This window comes from Aspergillus wentii (genome assembly GCF_001890725.1).
Source record: "Aspergillus wentii DTO 134E9 unplaced genomic scaffold ASPWEscaffold_10, whole genome shotgun sequence".
Taxonomy (NCBI): Eukaryota; Fungi; Ascomycota; class Eurotiomycetes; order Eurotiales; family Aspergillaceae; genus Aspergillus; species Aspergillus wentii.
The window spans coordinates 873,203-892,266 of NW_024467841.1; the positions used below are offsets into that span (position 1 = coordinate 873,203).

Sequence of the window (19,064 nt, forward strand, 5' to 3'; positions counted from 1 at the left end):
AATTTTCCTCTTTTCAAAGATACGGTGGAATAAATAAATATTGTCTGTTCTCTATTTTTCACGGTACTCCATGGTGAGGTCGCGTCGATCTCTCTATATGAGGTGGGGCTAATTATATGCAGATTAAGACCTTCATATACTTTCAATCTACAGGACAGCCTCATTAGCGGCCACCTGAATCTATACGACCATCTCATCGGACGGCATCATTGTGTGGGTCATATTTGTTTTTTGGGGGCCATACATTACTTCAACACAAGCCCCTCCTGGTAGAGGCGAAGATGTCTAGCCACCAGAGATGCCGGTCGGATGGCGTTGAGGAGCGTTGGATCGAATATATCTATTACAGGGCTTTTAGCCTTATACTAACCTGCAGTGGTTTCGTTTCAGATGTTGCTAAACGCCTCAACATAATATATATAGAAGATGCGTGTATATACATACAAAGGTTCAGTTCACAGGGAACCTTTCAGATGATAGTGAAGTTTTATTGTATGTAGTATTATTTCACTCATATGCTAAATCAGTCCTAGATATCTTTTTATAAAATAGTGAAAAGAGGAAGCCCCTGTATCACAGCCCAGAAAAGGACCGTGTCTGGTGAACAAGACTATTCATAGCTGGCTCATCTATGAGCGTAATAGAAATTTCCAAAGAGGGGGGGAGTGGACATAGCACGTCTTGGATAAGCTTTTATTATTCAAGGCTTCTTTACCCTTTGGCTATGAGGTGATGGATTTATATCGATAGGAGGCTGTCAGATATCCATCATAGAACGCAATGAATTTGTTAGCTTTAGCAGTTATCTAGTAATCCAAGTTAATAGTATGCCTTGTACTCCAATACTCCCCAAAAAGACCACCGCGAGCCCGCACAGCAGACTAATGCAAATTTCCTATCCCAATGCAAGGTCATATCATATACACATCACCGGCTCAAAAATAGATATTTATAACAGATATAGCTCTCGTGTCTCATGTAATGTATTCCACTTTGGGGCACGAATTCATTTTCTTCAAAATCATATGTATTCGTTTTGTCATCCAGCCGGAGTGCATCGTAGCATGGTTGACGCCCCGAATGACTGTTTTTGACGTCAGGCACTTGCCGCTGTCGAAAGAGAACTGTAGACAATCGGAATTTTGGACACAATGTTTCGCGCAGTCATCCGCCGATTGGAAAACCAAATCTTTATGCTGTTCATTAGCATTTTCGGAGGATAAATTATCCCAATTGTCATGTTCATTGGACGTTTCGTTGAGGATCAGCCTTTTGAAAACGTCGCCGTGCAATAATAACGAATTTTTCCCCTACATTGTATCCATTGGTTAGACCAGTAAACAGATAGACCAGGGAATCATCACTTACATCTCCAAACCATTCCTGGTCAAAATGCCACATGACCTCGATATCCTGTGTATCCATGTGATGGTAAGAAATTGCTGGATAGCACCATGGCTTCCGACCATAGCCTTCAGCGAAATGATCCAATTCCCATACGCGAGCAGTTTGCAACATCGGCCATGACCAAAGCAAACGTACGCCTGCATCGTGTAGCACCTTTCCCAGCACACAATCACCCGCCCAGTTGTCGGCAGTGAACTTTTCCAATTCTGTAGACTGTCCAGCTCGGTGCTTCGAGACCATTTGCATTGCAGGGTTTGAAAGAATTATTCCAGATCCACCGTAGGCGAAGAGAATATTGCCGATTTGCATCGGAGCCCCGAGATAGTATGGTTTTTTGTGGTCTAGCCGGGATAACCAAGCTACCAAATTCGGCCACACCATATAGGAATCTGCCTCGATGAACACATACCATTTGGCATTGGGTCGCACCTGCAGCGCTTCATCCATCATTGGCACAAATTTCCATTTATCCAGCTTCCACCCTGGGTTGCCCGGTTTTCCAAAAGGGCCATTAGCCTCATCCCGCCAGTCAGCAGCCAGAAGTCCTTCTCGTCCTTGGTCGTGTAATCGATTGTATATACCAAAATCCAGATTTGCTTGTTTTGTCTCATTACTGACGCTGCGCAAGACGTCATAGGTACGGACACCGGCGATCTCCTCCTCATAGTCTGAGAATATGACATAGTGCGGGACACATTTAAGTGTTGTGTTGATGTGCACAGGGACTTTTTCCCGCACCTCTGTGACACCAGTCTTCATGACGACAAGGATATCCTCCATCCCATGGATGTAATTACAACTGGTAGCCTCGGTGGTAATGGCGGGAGTGCTGCTGTTATCGCTATCAGGAGCAGGCGAAAATGATGAGACGGCCTCTTCCTCCTGTTCGCCCGCAATCGGCAGAGAATCAACAAAGGCATTTGGACGAGTCTGGAGAAGATGATAGACCAGGAAGAGACCCAAAATGGGGGAGACGACGAAAACCCAGCGTCGTGGGTGTCTGATCCAGGCAGATAGAGAAACCATGGCGATAATTCAAACAAAATCCTCACAATTAAGCACTAGTGATGCAAAAGAGAGAGAAACTTCAGCCCATTATAATGAGAATCTATTGAGAAGCAAAAGAAGAGGAGAATAAAAGATTAAAGTGAGATAATCATCCCGACCAGTACGACTGACGGGCAGGTACGACCCATGGTACCATGGTACTGCCCCGTTTTTTCTTTTTCATTTGCAAAACAAGTCGCACTGTCGCAGGGAAAGAGGGTTCGATCTTCAAATTGGCGGCTGGTCCCCTCAACAGCACGAGGGTCGAACACGGTCTAGGACTGGGGAGGCGACGCAATAAACGCAAGCGATAGTGGTCACTGATGGGTCCCGACAACTGCCCTAAAACCGGCGGGACGCTGGGACTCCCATGACGAGTCCCAATAGTCGTCGAGTTTGAGCGTTTGGGGCAGTGATAGTCGTCAATCCAAGGCCGTGTCTGCGTGTGTTACTTGCTTCTCAACAGGATAACCCCTGTAGCCAGACTGTCAGTGCCACTCAGTGGAGAATTTGAAATGAAGCAAGTTGATCAAGCCGATCAAAGAGCAGTGTTCTTTGCCAATTATGATAAATACTGGAGTCGTCAGGGGAATCAGTTCCTAAATCTTGTTTGATAGATATTTGATGTTGGTTGTTTACATGAACGATAATGAAGAGAAAAAGAAGACTCCTATTTGGCACTTTTTTGTTCCCTTGAGTTTTTATTGTCTTCTGTCTTGCGTCATTCAGACCGCCGGGATAACGTGTCGCTATGGGGCACTGAACAGTCCAGAAGGCCAGAAAGAAACCAGGTAACGACTGTAGATTATTTGCATGATAATGTACCAGCAATAAATCGAGAATTACTGTACTATGTACGTATGAAGCTGATGAAACGATCTAGGATGCCTGTATCTCATCTGCATCTTCGCTATAATTTGAAATATATACCGACGACGAAAATTTCACGAATTCTATCTAGTATCAATATTTATTTATATATTTAACATCAAGTAGTTGCTGGTAGCCTCCCCAGTCGGAGACATTAAATCTACAGTGCATCATACAATCAATAATCTCCCGGTATACTCCTGCTCAGCTGGCACGGGAGTTTGAACCCTGCTTTAGATATCAGTAAAGTTGTGCATGTATTTTAATGCCTGAAACCAAAATACAGAGATGAATTATGCAAGTAATAATATTCTGATTAGGTATACACACTTAGCAATGAGCCTTTCGCCCCCCCTCCTCCTCTCGTTCGATGATCGGGGGCTGGTGATGATAAGGTCGACCAGGGTATGCTTTTAAACACCAACTTTTTACCGTCCGAATCTCATCTGAGCTCCAGCATAATGCCACAAGCCCCTGATAAACCCTTGGTATTCAACTACCTCACCATAGCCAGTAGCTCCATGATTCTTGTCACCCGTGCAGAACATCTCCGTGAGTCGAATATGCCAAGGTGGATATCCGTCCAGTTTAAGGAAAGGCCCAAATACCAAGAGAAGGTCAGGTTCAGGCTTGAGAGAAATGACACTAGCATGCGCCTGGCTGTCGGCAGTGGTAGAAGCAGCTGACTGGAGGGGATGTGTCGTGATCTCACTGATCTCCGCATCAACCAGTTCCATGGTGATGTCTTCAGGTGATAATTTACCGTTCTGTGACATCTCCGCCAGCGTCTTTGTGAGGTCCACGAACGTCTCTCGACCATCAGTAGAGGACAGAAGGAGTATAGTAAGGGGTCTGGAGTTAGGTTTATTGGTTGAAGTTCCATTTTCGGAGACATTATATACTGGGTGATGGGGAGCAAAGAGTTGCAATGTTGGCTGCTGTGAGGGTGAGCCATAGTAAGAAGAAAGTTTGCTCGTGATGACCTGGTGTAGGGTAGGAATGCATGATTTCAGGACCCCTAAGCAAATAACTTCTCAGCTTTTATTCCGACTCTGTTTAATGAAAGGGCCACTGGACATCTTGACATACCACTTTTCTCGTAGATGCTCAATACGGGGATCCCAGAGCATGCGCTCCAGGCAGCGAGCTCTGCCACCTCGTCCATCAACACAACCAAAGCATCGTCTTCCTTTCGCAATGTCAGAATGACACTCAAATGTTCTGGTATGCGCTTCAATCCCTTCACATCTTTTTGGATCAACTCCGGAGTACGGTGATGGTAATAAACGATGGCAAAAATGCGGTCCACGACAGCATGGTAGGTCTGAATGAGGCGCACCGTGATTCCGAAGAAAATGTGAATGAGCGTGTAAGTGAGTTGATATAGTTGTGATTTGAGAAAGGACCGGATGGGAGTCTTGCGAGGAGCATTCTTGCGTTGCTGGTTCTGTCGTCGTGGGAGGTCGGATGGATCTGGCAAATACGGCTTCAGAAGGCTTTCGCGATCGGCGGCGCTGAGCTTCACGCCTCGGGCACGAACATCGCTCCTCAGCAGCTCTCTGTCTCTTTGGGAGACCATGGCGATCTTGTATAGCAGCTAGAAATAGGTAAGGTATTTTCAGGTTCTTCGATTAGGTGCTGGACTGAGCAATGTTATCCGGCACGGGGTTGAAGTTGGCTTGGTTACTCCGTACAAGGCGAAGCGGTCTTTACTTTTTTCTTGTAACTAATTGACAATCCCAACAATATGATACTTATGTTATTTCTTCCCACTTCATTTTCTAAAACCTCTTGGTTTGCTCTTACTAGGTAGCCTAGCAATTATTTTAATATCCTTGAATAAATAATTAAACTGATATATTATGACGTTGTCCTATCAGCATTGTGGTATTTGGCTTCGCCACTTGGCAGTACTACGTCAATTGTGGCTTCCCTTCCATAACAGCTGAACTATGGCTTATCCCCTGTATCTTCGAAATGAAATAGAAGACAAATACGGAGTACTAATGTAGGCATCAGTTTATGACATGATGTCATTTCCTAGCCTTTGCTTGAGTATATTTAGAAAAAGAACGATATTTGAGTCAATTGCTTTGTTAAATGATAATATGAGTATCAGTATGAGAACAGAGTAAGTGCAGCTTAGAGCTAACTGCTCCGCTAGATCCAGAAAGATAATTATGTATGACTTTATTCATGGTAAATGCTGCATTCTTATCTGTGTATCCAAACCCAGCAACAGGCAACGTGGAGCCTTTGTCGTGGAACCAAGGAGTATTGGCGGTGGAAATAGGACCGGCGACTCCGCGCATCTCAAACATGGAATTCGAGCTTCCCTCGATCCGCTCGCTCAGAAGATGCAGCAAACGCTACAGTCCGGTGGAATCGATTGTTTTTGAGTGCATTGTCCATCGCCATCTCTTTTCTTTCTCCATGCTGGCAGGATATCCCTTCCAGCCACCAAAATGCCGGACAATGCGTCCATAAATTCACAACCGAATCCCGCCTCCCGCTCCGTCTTCCCCAGAGGGCCCAGTTTCACACTCGAGGATTTTTCTAGTCGGGATTTCATTGTCAAGGAGTTTATCGAGGAGCTCTCCGATACTGCCATCCTGCATCGTCGCTCTGCGGCTGGGTCCACCGGTGGGAACCAGCCGTTTGATCCCAAACCGCTAATCCGAACCTTTGAGCACGCGCAACAACAGCTAGGAGAATTGTCCGGTGATCTAGAGATTCGAGAAAATGAGCTGTCCGCGGCAGTACGAAGGGCGGAAGCTCAACACTCACAAAATGTCAATATCCTAGGCAGAAAGCTGAAGCAGACTATCGAGTCATTCCAGCAACTGGATACGTCACTCAATGGAGCCGGCATCTCCAGTGGCGGCGAAATGACTGGGGGGACTGGCAATATGGCTGTTGAAACCGGGCGGAGGCTGGAAGAGCTTGACCGGCAAAGACGCCGAGCCCTTGATGCTCATTTCTTACTTCAGTGCTGGGATAGTGTGAGCAATAGAGGAGAGATCACACTGCTAGAAAATCTGAGGAGGTCTGGAACTGGTGAGGCAAAGGTGCGCTCAGCCCAGATTGCGCGACAATTGTTGAGAATAAGCCAAAGACTTGACCCCAAGAGCTGGAATGAATCGAGTGCGAAGAGTAACGGGGCATATGGGACCAATACCACATCTACGGACGAGCATACGGATGTTGGAGAAGACAATGTTGACCGCCGGAACACACGCGAAATTATCGAAAAGTTTTCGGAGACACTAGAGAAAGATCTCCTAAAACAATTTGACGACTTCTACCGAAAAGCGAATTTCGAGGGCATGAAAGATTGTGCGACTGTGCTCCAGGATTTCAACTGTGGCGCAAGTGTTATTGCTTTATTCGTCAATCAACACCAGTTCTTCATCGACCGGAGTCAATTGGTGACAGAAGAGGTGGGGGGGGATCCAGAATCCTGGGACAAACTGGCAGACCCTGATGCTGAACTTCTGAAAGTGGAACCCAGCCTTCAGTCATTGATTGATGAGGTCAAGGTTGTAGTTCAAGAGGAATCAGCTATCATCCGGCGAGCGTTTCCATACTATGATCAGGTGCTCGGGAAGTTCCTACAACGTGTGTTCCAACAGTCTATCCAGCAGAGGCTGGAGATGGTCTTGGAAAAGGCCAACGGGGTCTCATCTCTGGCCTTTCTGCGATCTTTGCAAAGCTCCCGTGGTTATATCAGTGCACTGGTTGATGATCTGAAATCTCACGGCCTGACTGAGCACCCAGACCCTATTTCTTCCCAGACAGCATTGATCCTGGATCAACAACTCGAGGACCTTTTTGTGCCCTACTTTGTGGGGTCCTCCTACATTGAGCGGGAAAAGAAGAACCTGGAGGAGCTGTATACATCACTCTTGTTCAAGTTTACTACGTTTCATGCTCGTCGGAAAAAGGCTGCGACGACTTTCATGGCATCCCTGGCCAAGTCCGGGAGTGAATTCCTCTCCTCTGCCAGAGATGCTTATATCAACCGCCTAGAATCCTCGGAGTTTTCCCCAACCCAGAGACGAATGCTGCTGCAGGTTGCCGGGTTAAGGGAGTCAACGGACTCGCTTCGGCCGACAGAAATCAAGCTCACAGAGGAGGATGGCCTCCTTAGTTTGGCCTATGCGAAGCGTATGCTCAAGTGGCTTGCTGAAGGAGTTGGTCGTGGGTTGGAACTTAGTGTCAACAGTGACACACCCAAGGATGTTTCTGCACTATTGAACCTTCTTCTATCTATGATGGGCGAAGGTTATATCGAAGTATGTCTTGACGCCGCTTTGGAAGCAGCGGCATCACAAGAGTCGGGCAAGGCCGAGCCTGATTTTGCCTACCTACCCGCTGTCCGGAGTGCCATTAGCATCACCAATCTGATGGTAACCTGTATAAATACAGTTCTCATTCCACTTGCCACTAGCAGTATCACAATTCGCCGGGATATGGAGAAGAAGGTCAACCTGACGACAATGCGCATTGAAGAAAAGATAAACACCATTGAGCAAAAGGCAATTGCTGCAACTTTTACATGGGTGAGCAAACTTTTGTCTGGCCAAAAGAAAAATGATTTCCGCCCCAAAGAAGGAGACAATGCAGCTTGGTTGGAGAAATTGCAGACACCGGTCAGTGATATGTTTCCCTGCTATTTTTTTCGGTGCAACTAACCAATGTGACCCAGACATGCGCTTCAATTTGCACCTTTTTGACACGCTTACACAACATTGCTTTGGCTTCCTTGCCATCTACCGGCTCCAACATCCGCGAGTTGCTAACGGAGATTGCCCTTGGGGCTCGCAGTCTCCTGTTAGAGCATTTCAAGCGGTTCGCTGTCAATGGAGCCGGAGGTCTTATGGTGACAAAGGACATGACACAGTATGCAGATCTCCTCAAGTCGTGGGACATTGACGAACAGATCAAGGGCCCTGGCTGTGCGATAGATGTCTTGCTGGAAGTTGGCAGTCTCTTCGTTATTGGCTCGGAGGCCTTGAGAGAACGAATCCGAGGAGGAGCGACCAGTGGTGCCACCGGAGGACCCGGCAATAACGCTGGTGCCAGCTCTGGGCGCGGTGCTGGAGGAGCCGGTCAAGCTGAGGCTGGTCTCAGCGTGCAAGAGGTCCGGGCATATGTTTCCCGGCGAGAGGATTCAAATACGGCTGCCATGCAGGGCGTGCTCAACGTGATTTGATTTGCGCGAGATTTGAGGGCGGTCTCATGCTTACAGGACTTCTATACATTGGCTGCTCTGCCATTGTCTTATCACATTTGGCTAGGGGCGAGGATTTTTTCAGCGTTAGAGATATATACCCTCTGTTGGTTTTCACTGTTCTATCAGGTAATTATACAATAACCAGCGTCCAGACACTTGCTATTGTTTAAGATCGATAGTCGAATTGGAGTAGTCATAAAGCATTTGCATACAACCGATACAGCAGGGTTAATTTGTATGTTTGATTTGAATATTATCATGTCAATGTGACTGCCAGCATGATCCCTGTCTACCATAAGCTTACACAATATCCCATGGTGGTACGACTCATTCAGCAGGAACCTTCATTAAATATGGCTATCACTCGAGCTCGACAAGAAGCTCGACAAGAAGAATAGATATGGATAATACGACCGGCTTCATTGCCGGGAGGGAGGGGTTTCCGGTATTGGCGGTTTCCAGTATTGGCGTTTGACTCCATCCAAGATTCCATCATGCTGTATTCTGTTCATGGGTCTTGCAAAGGTGGGCTACGTTACCAACAAATGTGATCTGTCATGGCACTACTTTCTTCGTTCATGAACCACTTGGTGGATTCGAGTAAGAAGCTGCGAACTGCTGGTGTTCATACCCGAGGCTTTTCCTTCTTCTTTTCTTTTTCCCGCTGTATCTACACTGTACAGTGGTATGGATGGAGCTGTTTCGGCTCCGATCTAGCTCCAAACGACAACCCTGGTTCCCATCCAGCTAGCCCGAGTGTAATAGGATCGCATCCTTGGTTGGTACATTCAATCGGGCAGGTTTACTCCGACTAGCTCTTCTTTGTTCTTTGAAATTAAGCTGTTCAAGTTCAAGATGAACTACGTTCTTCGGTGATATCGCATGAAGCATTTTCAAATGTTTCTGGAAATATTTCCGTGGCTTTACGAAGCGGGGTAAAATTTCATTTGTGATAGCTCAGATCATGCGTATCGATGCTGCATGCCCAACAGGCGATGGAGTGGAGCTGGTAGTTATCGCCTGCTTTTCGAGGGAATCGCCATCAAAGTCAGAGTTCAGACGAACGTGTTCGGGATTTCTTGTGATCTGTTCAAAACCATGAGATGGAGGGAACCATCCCCGCAGAGACGAGAACACCTTCGATCTACTACTACCGTGGTCGATCGGTGGGGGTCCACTCCCTGCCCGTCCCTACAGATGATCTATCCAAGGTTCTCTATCTCCAAGCAGGGGGAGAGAATGGAAGGATATGGCATCATGGACCACGGTGTTTACCCTGTTGTAATTTCTGACATCCATGGTACTTAATCTGTCTCTTCATATACACGTATATGTACATATTTACATGAGACATGTTTCATACATACACCAGCAGCCCACGCGGCTAACAGTCGATCTGGGCGCTTGCACAATAACCATGACAGACGGAAATTAATACCATGTGGGATGAATTTGGATGACTTTGGCAGCGAGAAAAAAAAGAAAAAAAACAGCCCCTCTTGATGAAACTTGGCGATTCACCATTCGAGGTGACCAAAGCTCCGACGGGCCAAAAAGTGTGACAGGCCCCAAAAATAGCGTCTCCGTTATCGCATCTTTTCAGTCGTCCGTCGCTTTTTCGCTTCTCTTCCCGTCTCTTCTCCTCCATCGTGCCTTAGTTTGGCTTTCAATACAATCTGTTTTTACGAATGAGATTTCGCGGCTGTGTTGATCCAAGGCTGACTGACGTCTTTTCATTATCATAATTATTATGTATTTCGTTGTTGGCTGGGATTGGGGCGATGAGCTGTCAGACTGACAGGATTCCCACTTCCAAGCCATCCCGGATGACCCTAGTACGCCTAACAGAGGAGCTTTGCGATGCCATTGTTGTGTGTGATTTGGCAGATGATAATGGAGACAGGCTGGTTCCTGTTCCATGAGGGGGAAAGAAGTGGGGGGGGGCGAGTAATGAAGATGAAATGCACACGATGAAGAGGAAGATGGAAGATGGAAGCGCCCTGACTAGCGATAATCCCGAGCTTAGTCGGTGAGTTTGTCCATATCTATCTACATGTTCATCAATCATCTCGTTTTCCCCTCTCCATTTTCTTCTCTCTTTGCTTTTTCTTATCGTGCCCACGGGGCTAGCTCTCTGGAATGATAGATATAGGTGCCAACTCTTCGGCTCTCCAGCTTTAGGACTGGATACTGTCTATTTTCTTGATATATTAATTCTAATCGATCGCTACCTAGTTATCACCGAGATGTCTGATGACTGATTCTTCTTCCTCGTCATTTCTTCTGCCGGTCTCAATCTCTTTTCATAGTCATCGAGACTATTGGATTGCTTCTTGTTTTGTTACTCCCGATTCACGATCCCTCGAGCGTTACCATTGTGGTTCCGAAGTGATTGTTTTTGCCAATCAACTATTGACACACTACTGGAGTCGGGCTTGATGAAATACGCAGACCATGAAGCTGTTAGCTATCCCTAGTGAGGAGGAATTCGACTCATTTCCTCCTGCTTTGAGACGGAAGGTATGTGCTATTCTCTTGTTCAATTTCTTCTTCTTTTAGAGAAGAAAATATCTCCCTTCCTGATCAAATTCCCCTCATGAGATGTTATCGAGCACATAGTGTGTGTGTGTGTTGTGGGGGGGGGGGGGGGGGGTATGCCACTGAATGATAATATCATCTTACCCACTCGGACCATGTTATGATCATCCATATTGCTGCTTTTATTCCAAATTATTCTTTCCGAAACACCTCCCCCCCTTTTTTTTTTGTGCTTTTGCCTTAATGGCTCCCCCCCCCCAACACTTCAAACTCCCCCGCGATAACCTCAACTGGACTTCTAATCCTGGTAATCATCATTTCTTTCTTTCTTTTTTCTTTTTTTTTCCCCCCTTCATTCTTTCCCCGATCCTTCCTTTGTCCCTTTCTTTTGCTTCAAGAATTATTCAATCCACACCCATTTGCACCATTGGACCGTTCTCTGCAGGCACATTGTCACTTCATACTAAGTGGGTGACATGAGCCCCTGACCCATGATCGCGTCGGCGGATGATTTGCCAGTGGGTGCGACTATCACTCACACTATGATAGACTATCGTCCATGGTTCGACTTGGTCAGGCTGGGAACTTGAGCCATGCCTTTAAACTCTGGAGAAAAAAATCCCCACGAGGGCCACTTCTCTTTTGTTTCTGACTCGCTGAAAGCTAACACGGTCCCTTTCCTCCCCTTCAGTTCTTCTCGAATGTCGAACGCTTCCGCATGCGCCTCGCGCACAGCGATCCTGACCATGTCCTCGACTATCAATTCAATACTAGCCCGTCCAGTGCACCTCGTTGCCTCCACTTTCGCACCTTCCGGAGTCGGCCTTCATCGGTAGCGAAGCCTTTCAGCAGCAAAAGGCGTCGTCGCTTGGAGAAACCATTGTTCAACTATCCTCCCTCTTTCTCCTATGTCCCTCATAAGCGGTCCAAACCCGGTTCCCTTAAGGTGGCTTATCTTGCGACTCAGGCCGACTCGCAATGTTTCCATTCACTCCCACCTAAAGTCCAGCAAAAACACTTCTCTAGAGAAGAGCAACTCCGTCTCCGCCAGGTCTATTGCGAGAGCGTGATTCTTGACGCCGCAGACGAGACCCTGTACCGGTTAGAGCAAAAGGAACGTCGACCTCGCTGGTCTTCAGAGAGCCTGCCGTCAGAGACTACCACCCCCTTCTCTCAGTCGTCCACCCTTTACCTGTCTGATTCAGACTCAGAATCAGAGGACGAAATGGACGACTCGCTGTACGACAGTTTCCGGTGGTTGGATGAAGATGGAGATCTCGACCTAACCCTTGATGAATACCATGCACACGTCGTCAATACAACATCAAAGCCGGCACCTCGCAGGATGCCTTCTTTCCGGAGAACCCTATCATTCAACTCAAACAATTTGGCTCGCAAACCAATGGCCTCTATTGCGCACAGGAGGATCCCGGCATCGAGTCAGTCCTCCAATGTTCCTTCTTCACTGGCCAATATTATTGGCCGCACCTCCACTACATCTCGGCCCTCGTCAAGTCACCGACAGGTTCAGCATGCTCCCCGTTCTTCTACTTCGAGCATCGATCCCTCTGCACAATACTATCAAGACCCCGAAGCCCGTCTCAAGCTCAGAGTCTACCTAGCATCACCGCAAAAGTTTGATGAGGCAATCGAATTTGGGTTCCCGGCAGTGGAAAACAACAAGGAGAATCTTCCTCTGGAAAGTCCAGAGATCATTGTGCCCGGATCCACGCCAAACCCGCAAGAATACACCGGCACATTTTTCAAGGAAGAAGATGAGATTTCAGTTGGTGGGGATAAAGAAGGAAAGACTCAATCAGTCATATCCCGGTTGTCTCCTATTGCCAAAGAGTTTCCAAGTCCAACCAATGCTACCTTTTTGGGGAACAAGCGGCATTCGTCAATGCCAACTCCCAAGCCTGGCCCTCACCGGATTCCAGGTAACCGGGAGATGACTCTAAAAATGACCTTGACTCGCCCTGATCTCCGGACAGAATCACCGTCTGTCTCCCCATCATCTGCGGAGGACCCATTGAAATTGGCAGATCTCCCTCCAGCCAGTAGCAGTCCATATACTTGGGAATTAGACACGGACGACCAGAGCATAATGAAGAAGATGTGGCGCAAGTTTCGGAAACGATGTTGAACCTTGTCAAGCCCAAGTGTTCATCAGTTTGATGCTGCTTCTTCACGCTTCTACTTCTTTCCCCCACGATTGACGAATCCGGCCTTTCTCTCTATTTCCGCCTCATTTACTTGCAATGTCCTCATTCGCATACATATTTTAACTGCATTTTGAACTAGCATTGCCCGCATCACCTTTCCATTTTGAGAGAGACGGCTCTGTTATGATTGTACATATTTTCTTTTGATTATGCCCTCTCTACATGTTTCCATTTTGATTTTCGCGTATCAGCGAATCATTGCTTTAACAGTTTGCGCACTATCGATACCTACCTTGCCTACCTTGAGATTATGTTTGATATCCGGGGGTTGGGTGTTTCATACCTCAACTACTGTTCATATAATATATATACACTTTGTTATTAGTATTTAGAACCGACGCAGACCACTAGATGTGATGATATCTTTGTACTTTCGCTTTCGAACTGCACATAGAGCTTACAGGAATACAGCACAGAACTCAATTCGTGTAGCAGTTAGGTACATTTCTATAATACAACAGAAGTTAGAGGACTCCAAATTAACTAGAAGGGACCAAAGAAAAAATGAAAAAGAAAGCCCAATATCAAAGCAATGCTAGAATATCTATGCTTCCATAAGCAATGTTGGCACGTGACCTCATAGCATCTCCCAAAGCCACGCAGCTGTCTGTCGAGATGGAGGCGACAGCTCCGTAACACATTCAAATTCGTTCTCCCCCTTCCTTTACATCATACTGGTTTCTTGCTAACCGACTGGTGCTGGGGGGGGTATTTATATTCTACTCAGAACTTCAAAACAAACTCTCTCTTTCACGTTTCTCCTGCACTTGCTCACCCGGCCGCCTCGGATCGGTCCGCTGAGCGAGCTCAGCTCCCGAACCTGTTTCCAGCGCAAGCTCTCTTCGCCCCACCGCTTCAAATGTTCTATTGCTCGTTACAATGATCTTTAGGTGGCTTCCGCTCGTGAGTTGCCTGCTGTTGGCACTTCTATCGCAGCCTGGAGCTGCTAAGAAGTCGGATGGGCCCAAAATTACCACAACCAAGCTTGATCATGCACCTTCCGGACTGTTCTATTTCGAAGGTACGGACACGATCATATTCAATAGCCAAGGTGACCTTCACCGGTCATTTGATGGCGGTGAAACATGGGAGGTTGTTCAGGGTACCAATGGCAACATGAAGGGTCAGGTTTTCTCCATCTGGCCGCACACGTTCGACAATAACAAGGCCTACGCCCTGGGATTCGGACGACATTGGATTACTAAGGATAAGGCAAAGACATGGGAGTCGTTTGAGATTGATGATGATCTCATAGGCTTCGATAGCCCCTCTCTTTCCTTCCATGGCTGGGATTCAAACAAGGTCATTTTTCAAAGCGAGATATGTGTGGCGAGCTCTTGCATCGCGAGCTCATACTACACAACAGACGATTTCTCGACCGTCAAGCTACTGCGGAGAAGTATTTACGGATGCTCCTGGGCGGTGGGTCATCCCCAGTTTGCCGAAGATCTAGATGTGTCAAGTGAGATCGAAAACCGCATTTATTGCATAGTTCCGGGTTTGAAATCAAAAGCCAGACATGCCAATCGCCTGGTGTACTCGGATGACTTCTTCAGTAGCAACCCCGAAGGTACAGAAGTGAACCTGCAACAGGGAAGACCAGCTTCGGGTGTGCTTAGCACTGCGGCAGTTAAGAAATACCTAGTCGCTGCTGCTCAATCTCAGGGAACCGACGAGCATGCACTTTACGTGACCGATGATGCCAAGACCTGGCATCGAGCTGAGTTTGGAAGTCATCGATTGGAGGAAAATGCTTATACCGTGTTGGAAAGTACCAACTACAGCATTCAAGTCGATGTCCTGACCTCCAAGAGTCTCAATAACCACATGGGCGCACTCTTCACTTCAAATTCAAATGGTACGTATTTCACGTCGAACATCAAGCACACCAATCGCAACAGGCTTGGTTACGTTGATTTCGAGAAAGTCGCCGACATTCAAGGTATCGTGTTGGTCAATACCGTGAAAAATTGGGAGGAGGTGATCAAATCAGACAGTCCCGACAGGAAGAAACAGGTCATCAGCGAAATCAGCTTCGATGATGGCAGGACTTTCCAGCCAATCAAAGTAGGGGACAAAAAATTACATCTACATTCAGTGACGACTTTCAACGGGGCCACTGGACGTGTGTTTTCGACACCAGCGCCAGGAATTGTGATGGGAATTGGCAACACTGGCGACCACCTTAAATCTCTTTCTGATGGTAGCTTGTATGTCTCAGATGATGCGGGCTTGACATGGAAGCATGCCCAAGACGGTCCTCACAAGTATGAGTTTGGTGACCAAGGTGCTGTTGTCATGGCGGTCGCTTATAGTGAGAAGACCGACAAGATCAAGTTCTCCGTTGACCATGGCAAGGACTGGGAGTCTGTGGATCTCGAGCACGAGATCTATCCTGCTGTACTCACAACGACTCCGGACTCAACAAGTTTGAGATTTTTGCTTATTGGGTACTTCAACAAGAATGGTGAAGGTGAACACGTCATCTATTCAATCGATTTCGGTGGTCTGCATGAACGAAAATGCGAGGAATCTGATTTTGAGAAATGGCCAGCTCGCTTGGATGAAAACCGTGAACCCGACTGTTTGATGGGCCACAAACAATTTTTCCATCGCAGGAAGGCCGATGCAGATTGCTTTGTAGAAGAGGAATTCAAGATTCCCCAACCGATCTTTGAACCATGCAAGTGCACCGAGGAAGATTTTGAATGTGATTACAATTTCAAACGCAGCGAGGACAGGAAAAGCTGTGAGCCTGCTGCTCCATTAACGCCCAAAGCAGGACAGTGCAAGGACCCAAATGACAAATACATGGGACCATCAGGCTGGAGACTTATTCCTGGAAATAATTGCATTCGAGACGGTGGCAAGGATCTTGATAAGGAGATTGAGCGCTCCTGTGGTGATGTGGGCAGTACACCTCATACCCCCACGGATGGCAAAATCATCGTTAAAAAGCACTTTTTTGACGAGAAAGGGTTCAGTGAATACTTTTATTTGGAGCGTCAGTCGAGCAGCTCTGGGACTGATGAAACCATCGTCATGCGTACTCGAGAGGGTTTTCTCTACATATCACATGACCACGGCAAAAGCTGGGAAAAGCTTCTCAAAGGGAAGAAAGTTTCAGAGCTTATTCCTCATCCTTATTATAGCGATGGTGCCTTTTTCCTTACCGATGGTAAGGAGGGATTCTGCACTGCGAATCGTGGTTATACCGTCGATAGCTTTAAAGCACCTAACATCCCACGACCAAAACAACTCTCACCTCTTTCTTTTCACCAGCAATATAAGGACACATTGATATGGACTGGTGCTACTGAGTGTAATTCTGAAGACTGTCACTTCGAGGCACACTATAGCACGAATCGAGGTGCGAACTGGGAGCTCCTCCTTCGCGAAGTTCGGAAGTGCAATTTCATGGGCAGAGATGACCGGAATGATAGCGAAAATTTGGTATTCTGTGAGCAATTTGAGAACGAAAACAAAAACAACCCTTTGCAGCTCCTGTCTAGCAAAGATTGGTTCTCCGGAAGTTCATTCAATTTCAATTTCACGGGCGTCGAGGATTTTGCTACCATGGCTGAATATATCGTTGTGGCTTCACATGACGAGAATAATCCCAAGTCACTGAAGGCCAGTACTAGCGTGGATGGCAAAACGTTTGCAGATGCAAAGTTCCCTGTAAACCTCGATGTGCCTGTTCAGAATGCTTATACCGTACTTGAGAGCTCTAGCCATGCTATCTTCCTGCATGTGACGGTGAACAAGATGGTAGGAGCTCTTTATGGTTCACTTATCAAAAGTAATAGCAACGGCACGTCATATGTTCTCAGTATAAATGCCGTCAACCGGAATGATTTGGGGTATGCCGATTTCGAGAAAATGCAAGGCCTGGAAGGTGTGATGGTAGTTAACGTCGTTGGCAATTTGGACGCCGTGAATAATAAAGGAGCTAGCAAAAAGCTCAAAACAATGATTACTCACAATGATGGAGCACAGTGGGCCCTGCTTCCTCCTCCAACCGAGGGTCATAACTTTGGCTGCTCAGTGACAACAGGAAGGGGCACTGATCAATGCTCGCTGCATCTTCATGGCTATACAGAACGCAGAGATCCTCGGGATACCTTCTCATCCGCCTCGGCTATCGGTCTTATGATGGGCACAGGGAACGTTGGCGAGTATCTGGCAAGCAAAGAGGAAGCTGACACGTTTATTACTCGTGATGGTGGAATAACCTGGAAGTCTGTCAAGAAGGGAAAATACATCTGGGAATATGGTGATGCGGGCTCGATTATCGTAATCGTGCTCGAATCGAAACCAACCAAGGTTCTTCATTATAGCATAAACGAGGGTGACACTTGGGAAGATTTCCAATTTTCGGATGTGGAAATGCAGATTGATGACATCTCAACACTCCCGTCGGATACTTCAAAGAACTTCCTTCTCTGGGGTAAAGATCTGGAGCAAGGCAAGTTTACTACAGTCAATGTTGACTTCAGTGGAACACGTACGAGGTCTTGTACGGTCAAAGATGGGGACTTCTACCTATGGGAACCCAAGCATCCACTGCAGGAAAATAATTGTCTGTTCGGTCACATTGAGCAGTACCACCGTAAGAAGCCGGAGGCAGAGTGCTGGACTGATTGGCGTGAGCCCCGTGTCCACAGCATTGGAGAGAACTGCACTTGTACTAGGAACGATTACGAATGGTAAGTTCCTTTTTTGGAGGGGGAGTCTGTCCTCTCGTATATGTATATGTTATTAACGACCTTGTTCAGTGATTACAACTACGAGCCACAAAGCGATGGAAGTTGTGCCCTTGTTCCTGGTCTTCCAAAGCCGGATGCGATGGCTACTTGCAAAGCGAATCCAGATGAAATTGAATACTGGGAACCAACAGGCTACCGACGTATTCCTCTAACGACATGTCAGGGTGGACTGAATCTGGATCATGTTGTTTCGAAAGCGTGTCCCAGCAAAGAGAAGGAGTACCAAGAAAAGCACGGTATCAGCGGGGTTGGTCTTTTCTTTGCAATTGTGATTCCCATTGCATTGGCTGGTGCTGCTGGGTATTACGCCTACACCAGGTGGGATGGCAAGTTTGGTCAGATTCGCCTTGGGGAAGGTGGCAACGCCACCTCCGAGAGGATGCTTTCACGAGACTCTCCTTTGATCATAGTGCCAGTTGCGGTCATTGCAGGTGTTGTAGCAGTCGCAAAGGCACTTCCACTCCTGGCCACGAGTTTGTGGCGCAGCGCCAGCGGATACATGCGTGTTGGGCGTAATAGGGACTATCAAGGACCGTACGCCTCTCGGGGCTCATTTGCAGCCCGTCGAGGCGACTATACTAGCGTTGTCGATGATGAAGATGAACTTCTCGGCGTGATAGATGCCGAAGGAGATGATGATGAGATGTAGTACGGGTGATGCGTGATACGTCTGTACAATTTGTGCCTTTTGCACTCTTCTTTCTTTCTTGGTCGACCATCTCAAGGTGTTTTGATCTATGATTTTATGTTATATTATGAGCACTTCATGTCCATTATAATCAGTTTGTGTATGCGTAGCCTAGGACTTTTGGCTTTCTGTTGTTGCTTGAAAATGTTTTTATATGCTTGAGGCTGGAAAGAAAGTCTTCCCTCTAGGCCCCAGGAATTTTTTTCGAAAGTTGGCAAAAGGAGAAATACAGATAGTGTTTTGGGCTTCGGTTTAATTACGAGACAATCAGGTAGAATGTATGA

At 46.9% G+C, this 19,064-nt stretch overlaps 5 protein-coding genes across 5 annotated transcripts; 3 read left to right on the top strand and 2 right to left on the bottom strand.

Annotated features, from left to right (window-relative positions):
• Positions 1-974: 974 nt before the first annotated feature.
• ASPWEDRAFT_55526 (uncharacterized protein) lies at positions 975-2,187 on the bottom strand (the record flags this gene model as incomplete). Its single annotated transcript, XM_040838223.1, has 2 exons — positions 975-1,310; positions 1,369-2,187. 2 exons carry the CDS (start codon positions 2,185-2,187, stop codon positions 975-977), a joined length of 1,155 nt encoding a protein of 384 aa, XP_040683718.1.
• A 1,314-nt stretch (positions 2,188-3,501) lies between these two features.
• Positions 3,502-5,126, bottom strand: ASPWEDRAFT_46775 (ditrans,polycis-polyprenyl diphosphate synthase). The gene is made up of 2 exons (XM_040836838.1): positions 4,414-5,126; positions 3,502-4,342 (listed from the first exon to the last, which is right to left on the bottom strand). The coding sequence occupies exons 1-2, from the start codon at positions 4,901-4,903 to the stop codon at positions 3,753-3,755; spliced, it is 1,080 nt and encodes a 359-aa protein (XP_040683719.1). The 5' UTR covers positions 4,904-5,126; the 3' UTR covers positions 3,502-3,752.
• Positions 5,127-5,789: 663 nt separating this feature from the next.
• ASPWEDRAFT_33243 (exocyst subunit SEC10) lies at positions 5,790-8,539 on the top strand (the record flags this gene model as incomplete). The annotated part of the gene is made up of 2 exons (XM_040833748.1): positions 5,790-7,976; positions 8,033-8,539. 2 exons carry the CDS (start codon positions 5,790-5,792, stop codon positions 8,537-8,539), a joined length of 2,694 nt encoding a protein of 897 aa, XP_040683720.1.
• A 2,281-nt stretch (positions 8,540-10,820) lies between these two features.
• ASPWEDRAFT_303367 (uncharacterized protein) lies at positions 10,821-13,462 on the top strand. Its single transcript, XM_040833389.1, has 2 exons — positions 10,821-11,080; positions 11,790-13,462. Exons 1-2 carry the CDS (start codon positions 11,015-11,017, stop codon positions 13,242-13,244), a joined length of 1,521 nt encoding a protein of 506 aa, XP_040683721.1. The 5' UTR covers positions 10,821-11,014; the 3' UTR covers positions 13,245-13,462.
• Positions 13,463-14,202: 740 nt separating this feature from the next.
• ASPWEDRAFT_121813 (vacuolar protein sorting/targeting protein 10) lies at positions 14,203-18,741 on the top strand (the record flags this gene model as incomplete). The annotated part of the gene is made up of 2 exons (XM_040829110.1): positions 14,203-18,032; positions 18,102-18,741. The coding sequence occupies 2 exons, from the start codon at positions 14,203-14,205 to the stop codon at positions 18,739-18,741; spliced, it is 4,470 nt and encodes a 1,489-aa protein (XP_040683722.1).
• Positions 18,742-19,064: the final 323 nt, after the last annotated feature.